This window comes from Odocoileus virginianus, chromosome 24 (genome assembly GCF_023699985.2).
Source record: "Odocoileus virginianus isolate 20LAN1187 ecotype Illinois chromosome 24, Ovbor_1.2, whole genome shotgun sequence".
Lineage (NCBI taxonomy): Eukaryota > Metazoa > Chordata > Mammalia > Artiodactyla > Cervidae > Odocoileus > Odocoileus virginianus.
In genome coordinates, this window is record NC_069697.1 from 26241259 (window position 1) to 26254355 (window position 13097).

At 39.8% G+C, this 13097-nt stretch overlaps 1 protein-coding gene and 2 pseudogenes across 3 annotated transcripts in view; all 3 read left to right on the top strand.

Moving 5' to 3' along the window:
* BIN2 (bridging integrator 2) overlaps positions 1-13097 on the top strand; it is a 36398-nt gene that overhangs the window by 3473 nt on the left and 19828 nt on the right. For all 3 annotated transcript variants that reach the window (XM_020892969.2, XM_070454402.1, XM_070454401.1), the window contains exon 2: positions 3387-3467. In XM_020892969.2, coding sequence (XP_020748628.2) covers positions 3387-3467 — 81 coding nt within the window. The remainder of the gene's footprint in view (positions 1-3386; positions 3468-13097) is intronic.
* On the top strand, positions 3479-5389 carry LOC110136924 (protein DBF4 homolog A pseudogene; annotated as a pseudogene).
* On the top strand, positions 5387-5964 carry LOC139030940 (protein DBF4 homolog A-like; annotated as a pseudogene).

Here is a 13097-nt window from a genome sequence, read left to right on the forward strand (position 1 = left end):
TGGTGAGAGAGCATTCCAGCTGAGGATTGCCAGCATGAGCAAAGCTAGAATCTGGAAATCCTTTTAGGCAAACTAGGGAGAAATACCGCTAATATCTAATATCCAAGGCCTCTTCAAATTACTCCAATTGACAGAATTAACTAAAATATAATAAATTATTATAGGGAGGGGTCATAGTGAGGAACTACAGCTACCAAACATGTCTGCAGTGGCTTTTTTTTTTTAACTTTATACTTGTAATTCAACTTATGTAAAAGGTAAAATAGGTGAATGAACATTGGAATATTCTTCACCTATTTCACCAAGGGTTAACATTTTGCCACATTTACTTTTTTTCTTATCCCTGCTCTTTTCTCTTTAAATATCTGTATTCCAACTTCTCAGCTGCTAGCCCAGGCAAATTGGGGCAGAATTCTCAGTGCAGGACTTTGGGGATTAGCATTATATGGGCTTTCATTAGTAAGTGATCCAAAGGTAAAGTTATTAATTCTTTCAACAAACATTTTTGGAGCACCCATACATCATCGTTTCTCAAGGAACTCAAGTTGAGGAGGAACATCTACAGCGTAGTTTAAGTGCCCTGAGACACGGCCCTATTGCTTAAGGCTCCAAGACACTGGGTTATGTTTTCACGGTGATCATACTCATCTTTTCAGTTTCAGAACTGAAGGTGGGCGTATTCCTTTAACAAACACACTCCCACACAGTCCAAGCTTTTTTGCCTTGAGCCCTTTGAGGTTTGGGGATATTGGTCTGCTCCCAGGTGTGTCACATTGACTCTAGACTGAATCGACTCCTCTCTCTTTCAGCCCCCCACCCCCACCCCCAAGAACCAAGCTCCAGGCAGAGGAAGGGAGGGTTGGCAGGAAGGAAGTGAGAGCTGCGATTACCACTAAGCAAGGTGGTTTTGCAACTTTCCGGTAGAGGACAGTGTTTGGTTGAGGGGAGAGGGTGGAGCTGGGGAAGATGAGTGACTCTGCACACCCAGGGCCCTGTGTTAAGTGAGGCAGAATAGAGACACTAACACACATGGCTGCCCTGAAAAGGAAGTAAAGACAGGTATTTATAGGGAGTAGAGTGGAACTCAGCATGATGATAGTGGATTTGTATTAACTATTCACCATAGGGCACCACTGTGAAAGCAATTTATGTGTATAATATCATTTAATTCTCCCAACAACTCCAGGAGATGCCATTATCTTAAAGGAAGAAAGGGACTTCTACAAACGGAGGCTCTAGAGTTTAAATGATTTGCCCAAAGGCTTATAGCCAGTAAGTAGAAAAGCCAAGATATAGGCATATATCAGTTTGGCTCCAGAGACCTTGAGCTTAACTGCCATAGCAAAAGCTCCAGAACCTCAGGATTAAGAATGGAGACACCTGAGTCAGAGTCTGCATAGAGCTGGCCTCACCCCCAAGACCTGGGCACTCCTTCATATGATTCAGAGTTCTTCACAATGAGACTCCAATCTCCCTTTCTAGTTTCCTTACACATCACTCACTGTAACACACTCTAAACCAGTCATGCTGAACCATTTTATGAAAACTGCTGTGAATCTGCACACTTCTGTGACTTTGCTGATGTTGTCTTTGCCTGAAATCCTCTTTCTACCCTCACCCCTTTCACTTCATTCCAGTCTAGCAAAATCTTAAATTCAAGGCCCAACCTTTAGGTCCCCCCTGTATCAATCTCACTCTCCTTCCTGTTATAAGTATTAAGTATCTATTTGCTGGATGCTGAGAAATATAGATAAGTAAGGCAAGTGTCCAATCCTCAAGGAGCTCACAGTTTAGAAAGAGACAAAGATAAATGCAAATAAAAGAGAGGAATTTCCTGGTTATCCAGGGAAAACTGGCAACCAAAGATGAACGGTTTGAATAGAGTGCCAATAACTTCCATCAACAACAGGTAATCTGGAGGGTGGGAAAGGGAAGCTTGGAGAAAGAAAGAAGGCATGAGGGCTGAATGGTAGAATAACAGCAGGTTCTGCAAATCAGCAGGCAAGTTAAGACTCCATGCTTCCACCGAAAGGAGCTTGGGTTCGATCCCTGGTTGGGGAACTAAGATCCCACAAGCCACACAGTGTGACAAAAAAAAGAACAACAGTAATAGAAGTGTATACAGGTGCAGAAGTTGTAAGTGCTTAGGACAGACTGATTTAGCTTGATTAATGAAATGCAATAGATATGATTAAGTGTCACAAAGAATATAGAGTATGAATTTGGTCATTTTAGATAGTTGCCTGATGATAAGAAAAGAAAGAACATTCCAGAAAGAGGGAATAGCATCTACAACAAGCAACAGTATAGCTTATTAGAAAACTAAAAGCATGAGTGAGAGAGAGACCTGTAGGAAAAAGGAATAGTGAAAGCTGAGGCTTAATGAAGGGTCAGATCCTAGAGACCCGTATGTATGCTAGAGTTACAACTATAACTTGTAGATATATTATGGACATTTAACTAAAAAATTTGTTGAGCAGATGAATGGAGAATCATTAGAAGGTTTTAAGCAGCAACAAGATAGGCCTATTATCACAGGCCAGAAAAAACCAATGAGGCCCTGGACTAAAGCCATGGCAGTGAGACTAGAAAACACGGGATGGTTTCCACAGGTGGACATGGTGAGGGATTCCCTGAAGAAATAGTTGAGAGAAACTCCTGATTCTGACTTGGGCCTGGGGGATGGTGGTGCCTCTTTCCAAACTAGGGGTTACAGGTAGAAGAGTCAGGGCTTTCTTACTCGTTATAAGTGAGTGTCCTCTAGGAGAAGAGAAACTGTATCTTTCTCATTTCTGTGTCTTTGCATCAGCACTGAGACCACTGTGATGGTCCTCTGGGTCCCAGGGGAGAGGAGGTAGCTGTCGATAGCATTCACTTCCAGCTGAGTTTCAAATGCATAATATCAGAGCTTCTCAGTTTTCCTACAAGGGCCTTCAGAGAAAAGAGTCTCCTACCCACCTCTCTGACTTCATCTATCTAAAGAAATCTGTTGCTATGGCTGGAAGAGGGTGTCTCATGTGAAAAAATGTCTTCAAAGCTCATGGTTTTAGCCATGCACATTTTGTATTCTTCTAATTAATCCTTATTTTAACATAATACTCTTCCCCCCATCCCCACAGAAAATCACTCTAAATAATAATTTCACACCTTATTTATTCTGGGCTTTATATATACTCTAGCACATTGCTGAATACCCCAAATTGAGAAGAACCATAAAACATAATTGACTTTTCAGCAACATGCTGTATTTCTAATTCTGTTGGGCTAATATATGTACATCCCTTTAGTTGAATCTGAGACTCTGAGAGAAGCCAGGGTCAAATGAGGCCAACAGATAAGAGAGACTTGACTATAACAGTGTGGACCTCTCTGATTTATATTCTCAGGTACTGCAGAAGTTGGGGAAAACTGTGGAGACCAAAGATGAACGGTTTGAACAAAGTGCCAGTAACTTCCACCAACAACAGGTAATCTGGAGGGTGGGAAAGGGAAGCTTAGAGGAAGAAAGAAGACGTGAGGGCTGAGTGGCAGAACAACAGCAGGTTCTGCAGATCAGCAAGCATTCCTTCTAACCCATCTAGCCCCAGGAGTCAGGGCCACAGGGTGACCTACCTGCTGCTTATTCTTCCCCTGGGAACCACAGAAAATCACCTTTCCTGTTCCTCCTCACCCTGGTTCATAGGGGACTGAGAGTGTTTTTTTCTCATGGTGATTCTCTCAGGGTATAGTGATATCACCATATCCGTGGACAAAAATCAAAACAAGTGCCTTCCACTTCAGTTTCTGGCATATTCTTTTCCTCAGGCTGCCTCTCTTCTACCCTAGCATCTTCTCGTCACAGTGGCCCTATGTCTTGTTGCCTCTTTGTCCATTACATCTACCTCACCAAAGCCTTTTATTCTAAAATAATACCTCCATCTTTTACCTGTCATTCTCACCAGCAAAACTCCTGCTCTCACTGTTGCATCTGTCTTCACTGGATACTATGGGTAATTTTATATAGAAAACTTATATTAAAAAGTGGAAAAGAAGGCACTGCAACCAACTCTGAAAATTCTATAGTGCATATGTGATTAGAACAATAAAAAATATAATTCATATATAGTAACATTAAAAAAAAGAAGAAAGTGAGGTGGCCTATGGATGGGGAGAGGCACCTGGCCAGTCATCAGGCCTTGGGGAACCATGCTTCCAGAGCTGCTGGATGTGACACCTTCTCCAGACCCAGCATGCAAGTGCCAGGTGACTGCCATGAACTACAGAGCCATGAGGATCCATAGCAATTCATATTTCCAGGGTGGAGTCCATGTCAAAAATGAAAAAAAGAACAACCATCTTTGAACTCTCTGAAAACTGATAACAAACCAGAAAAATGGGGAAAAGTATTTTACACTGACTTACCTTCTGTCACCATATCTGAAAAATTGCAAAAGGACAAGATCTGGAAGAGTGAGTTGAAGAATTTCTCAGTAAAGATTTCAGTTACCTAATTTCAGAGAAAAAGTACAGATTTCTCCTTTTAGTAGTTGAAAAAACTAGTAATGACTGATTTTATTCCTTCAAATATATTACCAAATGTCATGGGGAGTAAAAATTCTTCATACTGATGACATAAGATACTACATGGAACAAAAGAAAAAAAAAGCATTTACTCAAGAAATCAAGAACTTCTGTAAGAGATGTAGGGAAAAGAGTAGGAACTGGCCCACAAAAGGCAAGAACAAGTAGGCTCAAAAAGCCTTTTATAAAGGTAAACGACATGAGGCACATCTTGTAAGTGGACAACACAGAAACTTTGCACAGAGTCAGTTCAGTTCAGTCGCTCAGTCATGTCCAACTCTTTGCGACCCCATGAACTGCAGCACACCAGGCCTCTGTCCATCACCAACTCCCGGAGTCCACCCAAACCCATATCCATTGTGTCAGTGATGCCATCCAACCACCTCATCCTCTGTTGTCCCCTTCTCCTCCTGCCCTCAATCTTTCCCAGCATCAGGGTCTTTTCAAATGAGTCAACTCTCCCGCATCAGGTGGCCAAAGTATTGGAGTTTCGATTTCAACATCAGTCCCTCAAATGAACACCCAGGACTGATCTCCTTTAGGACAGACTGGTTGGATCTTGCAGTCCAAGGGACTCTCAAGAGTCTTCTCCAACACCACAGTTGAAAAGCATCAATTCTTCGGCGCTCAGCTTTCTTTATAGTCCAACTCTCACATCCATACATGACTGGAAAAACCATAGCTTTGACTAGACAGACCTTTGTTGGCAAAGTAATGTCTCTGCTTTTTAATGTGCTGTCTAGGTTGGTCATAACTTTCCTTGTACAGAGTAATCACTATCAAGTTGTTGATGAAATTGTATCTAAGTTAGTTTTTGACTATAAAAACTGCAAATGTCCCGAAAAAGTCTGAATATAAAGAAAAGCTGGAACTGCAACATACGCCTCAGAAAGACATCAGGGAAAATAATGTACAGGTGCTTGACCAGAGTTTCCTATATAAAGAAACCCAATAACTGAACAAAACTTTGGGTTTTTTTCAGAACATGTTTCTCTCTCCTTCTTCTGTTGAATTGAAAGGACTTGATGAGAAAACATCTAATAAAGGTTCCATTTATGAAAATGACATACAATTTTACATGTCTGCTGCTACATAAAAATGAACAAAAATGCATTCTGGCATTTCTGAGTGGAAATTAATTATACATGAAATGAAGAACTAAGGGTAGATCACTATCTGTGTAGGATATACAAATGTATACAAGTTTCTAATTTCAATATGGAAAAAACTGCATCTCAGCCGAAACAAAAGTTAGATGCTGTGCACTTCCCAGTGTAGGGTCTGAAGGAAAAGGACCATCATTCTGTATTTGGTCAAGATTCTTATTTGTTATCAGTAAATAGTTCAGGGATGTGTGCTCAGTCGCTCAGTTGTGTCCGACTCTTTGCGACCCTATGGACATAGCCCAGCAGGCTCCTTTGTCCATGGGATTCTCCAGACAAGAATACTGTAGTGGGTTGCCATTTACTTCTCTAGGAGAACTTCTTGACCCAGGGATCAAACCTACATCTCTCAGGTCTCCTGCATTATCAGGTAGGTTCGGGTTCGATCCCTGAATCAGGAAGATCCCCTGGAGAAGGAAATGGCAACCCACTCCAGTACTACTCTTGCCTGGAAAATGTCATGGATGGAGGAGCCTGGTAGGGTACAGTCCATGGGATTGCAGAGTCGGACACAACTGAGCGACTTCACTTTCTCTCTTTCTTTTCTTTACCACTAGCACCACCTTAGTTCAGAGGAGCACCTACAATTCAGGCAAAGGCTCCAATCCCAAAGTTCTAGGAATCCAATGAATGTGATGTCAAGAATACAGAGCCTTTACCATCTGGTAAAATCCACTGGAGAGTGAAAATATTTTAGGGAAGAAATTTTATAAAAAATCTGGAACCAAAAAAAAATCTGGAACCAAATGTGGAGTTTTATAAGAATATGAAACTTCTTACTATGCAGGAAGAAAACAGAATTTATAGTTCACAAATACAATCTCATGAATTTGCGCAAGCTCTGGGAGATAGTGGAGGACAGAGGAGCCTGACTTGCTGCAGTCCATGGGGTCGCAATGAATCAGACACGATTTAGTGACTGAACAACAATGGTACAATCTCTACTGAACTTATTTCAGACTAGTGAGAAGTCAGAATTTTTAGGTTACACAGGTTACACTGAAAACAATGGTATATGTGATGTTTTAGATATTTGGGAAGAGGGAAGTTCAAATAATCTGTTGTCACTGTTTTTCTCTTCTCTTTCAACCTCTATATTTAGTGGCTTTTAGACTTAAAAAACTAAATTGCTTTCAGAAGTGATAAAAACCAAATTCTTGAAAATTTTTATAAATTTATATAAAAATTCTTAAGGTTTTCTTTCTCCCCCCAAGTTTGTTTACAGAACCAATTGTAAATAGTAACAATATTTTGTTAGCATTTTGCTGCAGAATTGAATACCTATTATAGAAAAATTATAGAATAAATTTGTGGTTCATCTTATTAAAAAGGAGAGAGAGAGAGAAGTGTGTACAGAGATTTAATCTTCTATGGGATATTGACTTTCTATCTTTGTGTACCAGGCCTCACATTTATCTCATTTAATTCTGACATCGGTCCTGGAGCGTGTGATCTTCTCTTTATAATAGAAGGGAATTATTAACTTAAATGAATATCCAATTGCAATGCAGTTCTGACACTAAATACCCAGAGTTAGTCCAAACATCACAGGTTGAGGGCGTATGTAGTTCCCCACCAAACAACCTTATTTCAGATACCAGCCACAAAGCTCCAGAATTCCCAGGGCGCTTGCATTTTTGACCAACTGGTTACAAATTGGGGGGTTCTTACTGGCCACTCTCTGTTCGTTTCCAAGGCAAAACATTCAGCATTACAGTAATCCAAGTCTATGCCCCAACCAGTAATGCTGAAGAAGCTGAAGTTGAACGGTTCTATGAAGAACTACAAGACCTTCTGAACTAACACTGAAAAAAAGATATCCTTTTCATTATAGGGGACTGGAGTGCAAAAGTAGAAAGTCAAGAGATACCTGGAGTAACAGGCAAGTTTGGCCTTGGTGTACAAAATGAAGCAGGTCAAAGGATAACAGAGTTTTGCCAACAGAATGCACTGGTCACAGCAAACACCCTCTTCCAACATAACAAAGAAGACTCTACACATGGACATCACCATATGGTCAATACCAAAATCAGATTTATTATTATTCTTTGCAGCCAAGGATAGAGAAGCTCTATACAGTCAGCAAAAACAAGACGGAGCTAACTGTGGCTCAGATGATAAACTCATTATTGCCAAATTCAGACTTAAATTGAAGAAAGTAGGGAAAACCACCAGACCATTCAGGTATGACCTAAATCAAATCCTTTACTATTATGCAGTGGAACTGACAAATAGATTCAAGGGATTAGATCTGATAGACAGAGTGCCTGAAGAATTATGGATGGAGGTTCGTGACATTGTACAGGAGTCGGTGATCAAGACCATCCCCAAGAAAAAGAAATGCAAAAAGGCAAAATGGTTTTCTGAGGAAGCCTTAAAAATAGCTGAGAAAAGGAAAGATATACCTATTTGAATGCAGAGTTCTAAAGAGTAGCAAGGAGAGATAAGAAAGCCTTCCTCTGTGATCAATGCAAAGAAATAGAGGAAAGCAATAGAATGGGAAAGACTAGAGATCTCGTCAAGAAAATTAGATACCAAGGGAACATTTCATGCAAAGATGGGTACAATAAAGGACAGAAATGGTATGGACCTAACAGAAGCAGAAGATATTAAGAAGAGGTGGTAAGAATACACAGAAGAACTGTACAAAAAAGATATTCATGACCCAGATAACATGATGGTGTGATCACTCACCTAGAACCAGACATCCTGGAATGTGAAGTCAAGTGGGCCTTATGAAGCATCACTATGAACAAAGCTAGTGGAGGTGATGGAATTCCAGCTGAACTATTTCAAACCCTAAAAGATGATGCTGTGAAAGTGCTGCACTCAATATGCCAGCAAATTTGGAAAACTCAGCAGTGGCCACAAGACTGGAAAATGTCAGTTTTCATTCCAACCCCAAAGAAAGGCAATACCAAAGAATATTTAAACTACCGCACAATTGCACTCATCTCACACGCTAGCAAAGTAATGCTCAAAATTCTCCAAGTCAGGCTTCAACAGTACACAAACTGTGAACTTCCAGATGTTCAAGCTGGATTTAGAAAAGGCAGAGGAATAAGAGATCAAATTGCCAACATCCGTTGGATCATTGAAAAAAGCAAGAGAGTTCCAGAAAAAACATCTACTTTCTGCTTTATTGACTATGCCAAAGCCTTTGGCTGTATGAATCACAACAAACTGTGGAAAATTCTTCAAGAGATGGGAACTCCAGACCACCTGACCTGCCTCCTGAGAAATCTGTATGCAGGTCAAGAAGCAACAGTTAGAATTGGACATGAAACAACAGACTGGTTCCAAATTGGGAAAGGAGTACATCAAGGTTATATATTGTCATCCTGCTTATTTAACTTAAATACAGATTATATCATGCAAAATGCCATGCTGGATGAAGCACAAGCTGGAATAAAGATTGCTGGGAGAAATATCAATAACCTCAGATATGAAGATAACACCACCCTTGGCAGAAAGTGAAGAAGAACTAAAGAGCCTCTTGATGAAAGTGAAAAAGGAGAGTGAAGAAGTTGGCTTAAAACTCAACATTCAGTAAACTAAGATCATGGCATCCGGTCCCATCACTTCATGGCAGATAAATGGGGAAATAATGGAAACAGTGAGAAACTTTATTTTGGGGGGCTCCAAAATCACTGTGGATGGTGATTGCAGCCATGAAATTAAAAGACACTTGCTCCTTGGTCAAAAAGCTCTGACCGACCTAGACAGCATATTCAAAAGCAGAGACATTGCTTTGCCAACAGAGGCCCATCTAGTCAAAGCTATGGTTTTTCCAGTGGTCATGTATGGATGTGAGAGTTGGACTATAAAGAAAGCTGAGTTCCGAAGAATTGATGCTTTTGAACTGTGGTGTTGGAGAAGACTCTTGAGAGTCCCTTGGACTGCAAGGAGATCCAACCAGTCCATCCTAAAAGAAATCAGTCCTCAACATTCATTGGAAGGACTGATGCTGAAGCTGAAACTCCAATATTTTGGCCATCTGATGAGAAGTAACTCATTGGAAAAAACCCTGATGCTGGGAAAGATTGAAGGTGGGAGGAGAAGGGTACAACAGAGGATGAGATGGTTGGATGGCATCACCGACTCTATGGACATGAGTTTGAGTAAGCTCAAGTTTGAGTTGGCTATGGACAGGGAAGCCTCGCGTGCTACAGTCCATGGGGTCAAAGAGTTGGACACGACTGAACTGACTGACTGGCCACTCAGCTTCCACAATTCACTAGAATGACTCACAGAACTCAGGAAACTGCTCTACTTACAATTACAGTTTTATTATAAAGGGTATAAACCAGGACCAGCCAAATGAAGAGACACACAAGGGGAGGTCTTGGAGGGTTCCAAGCATGAAACTTCTATGTTCTCAAGACACGTTACTTTCCTGGCATGTTGATATGCCAGGATTACCAACCAGGGAAGCTTACCTGAACTTCAGATGTCTAGAGTTTTTATTGTAATTTCATTACATAGTGAATCATAGGCCATGTGATTGAACTTGATCTCTAACTTCCCTCCTCTCCTTTCCCCTGGAGGTCATACTGATATCACCTATCTGAAAGCCCTAACCTGCTAATCACATGGTTCACATTTCTGGCCTGACCAGCCACCATCCTTAGTCATTTATTTAGCATAAACTCATGTATGATCTGAGAGATCCACCATGAATATATTGGAAATAACTTGGAAAATCCCAAGAATTTAGAAGTTACTTCTCAGAAACCAGGGCCAAAGACTATTCAAATTCTTTATTGTCCTATATCAGTTAACTGAATTATATGGAAAATAATTCTTTAAAATTAATTTAAAAGCATATTAGCTAATTCAGTAGTTGACTATGTCAGAATCATTTGAGAAATGATTGTAAGTACAACATCTCTGGTAGTAGAGCTTGGGAATCTGTATTTTAAAACTTGTTTTAATGGAAGATTTCAAATATATACTAAGAAAAACCTGTTCCTTGTTTCATCTTGATACAGATGAAATCTTGTTTCTTCTGTATCTGCACCGATTTTCCCCATCCTTGATCATTATGAAGCAGATTCTAGATATTTTATCTATAAAAATTTTATTATCAGTCTCTAAAGATAAGAACTCTTAAAATTTCACCACAAAATCATTATCACACCTAAAAATATTTTTTATAAAACATTTACTCATTACAACAATGAGTTTTAAAAAAATTTTTTTAGATATTTAAATCATAAATATCAAAAGGAAATCCCCTGATGGTCCAGTCTTCTCAGAGCCAAAGGCCCGGGTTCAAGCCCTAGTTGGGGAACTAAAATCCCACGAACCACATGGCCAAAAAAAAAAAGTATATTGAGGGAAAAAAACGGATTAAAAAATAATGGTTTCACACTGTCCCATGCTACAACTACTGTTTTTTTATACTTACAATTATTTTGCTGTGTATGTGTATAGTCTCTAAATATACCCACAACAAATAAATAGGTTTACAAAAGTGTTATTATTCCATTCATATGGTTTTATAACTTGCCTTTTTCACTTAACAATACAAATATCTTTCAAGATATTTCAGGTTAAATATCTGGCTTAAAACATATTTTAGCAGTATCTTAAAAATATCTAAAAAATTAGCAGTAATTAATATCATAAAATATACAATGTTCACACTCCTCGATTTGTGTCATTTTTAAAAAATAATTTGTTTAAATCAACAATTTGTTGACCTATTTAACAAATCTCTTAATCTGTAGGTTTCTTATCTCTCCTTTTTGCAGTTTATTTGTGGATGATTAGGTTGTTTTTCCTGCAGCTTCTAAATTTTTCTGATTGAATCTCCCTGATACTGTTTAACATGTTACTCTCTCTCTTGTATTTTCTGTAAATTAATAGTTAGATAGAGAGTTGATGAGATTCAGATTTTTGTTTTGTTTGTTTTGGAAGCAAGAACACTTGTTATTACAGGTGTTACATTCTTCCATTGGAGACACACAGTATGTGATTGTCTCCTTTTTTGTGTGATATTAACAGCCATAGGTGATCATTAACTAGAATATCTGTTTTACATTAAGCTTCCTAAGTAATTATGACATAGCAGCGGGAGAACAGCATTTGGCCACCACTGATCTAATCTAACTCCATCAAGGGGAAATAGGATCTGATTGAGAGGGAAGTGATTTCATCAAAGTCACATGACTTAAGAGCTGCAGAGCTAGGATTCCAACTTAAAAGCCTTTGCTTCTTTCCCGGTTCCTCACAGGGAGGCCTCCCTGGGCCTCTTCTCAGCTGCAGCTGCTGCTCTGCTTCCAGCTCCGAGATAGGAAGCATACTTTGAAAGGTTTCTGACTCTCGGCCCATCTGGCCCTCGGTTCTTTCTCTACCTTATAGGGTGGACCTAGAAAGGCGGATGTGTGGGTAGAAAAGGTAGGAGATGAAGGAAGAGCCATGAAGAAGAATAAGAGGATCAGATGGGACAACCCCCTCAGTATTCCCTGTGTGAGCCCACCAACTAACGGTCATTTGAGTGAGGAAATATATTTGAGACATGAAATGGAGTTAAATTAGGAATAAGGGAAAGCACTTCTCCTGAGAGAATGATGCACCTACAGTAACTGGTGTTTGAATATGCTTGGTAAGTTTAATTAACAACCATTTCATAGGTACTTGCTACATACAAACAATACAGCACACCTGTTCTCAAGGCTTTCACAGTTTAGGGAGAAAAACAGTGAATATACAGTCAGGTCTGAAGCTGGACTTGGGTGTCTAAAATGAACGGGAGGAAAAAGGACAAGGTTAATGCAGTTGGGCTTCCCTGATAGCTCAGTTGGTAAAGAATCTGCCTGCAATGCGGGAGACCTGGGTTCAATCCCTGGGTTGGGAAGATCCACTGCAGAAGGAAAAGGCTACCCACTCCAGTATTCTGGCCTGGAGAATTCCATGGACTATAGTCCATGGGGTCGCAAAGAGCTGGACACGACTGAGTGACTTTTACCTTCACTTTCAAGGAAATTGAAAGTGAGTGAAGTTTTCCAGAAGTTGGACCAGCTGGTCATGTGCCCTACCTTTCACCTGCAACCAGTTTATAGGTGAACTTTTTATTAATAAATAAATATTACTCTCAAACTACCCAGCCAGATTTCAAGGCTTAGACACTTGCCTAGGTGCTTAATCAAATTTTCATAAGAAATTTTTCTTTGAGGACTCTGCTTGTTTCCCCCTCTCCCTTTCCTCAAAATGTTTTATATAGGAAGAATTATTTTTCTCAAGCAGCATTTTCATCTCTTATTTCTAATAGTGACAGCTGCTTCCAATTCATTGCCTTTAAAATCACATCTAGGGACTTCCCTGGTGGTCCAATAGTTAAGAATCCCCCTGCCAATGCAGGGGACACAG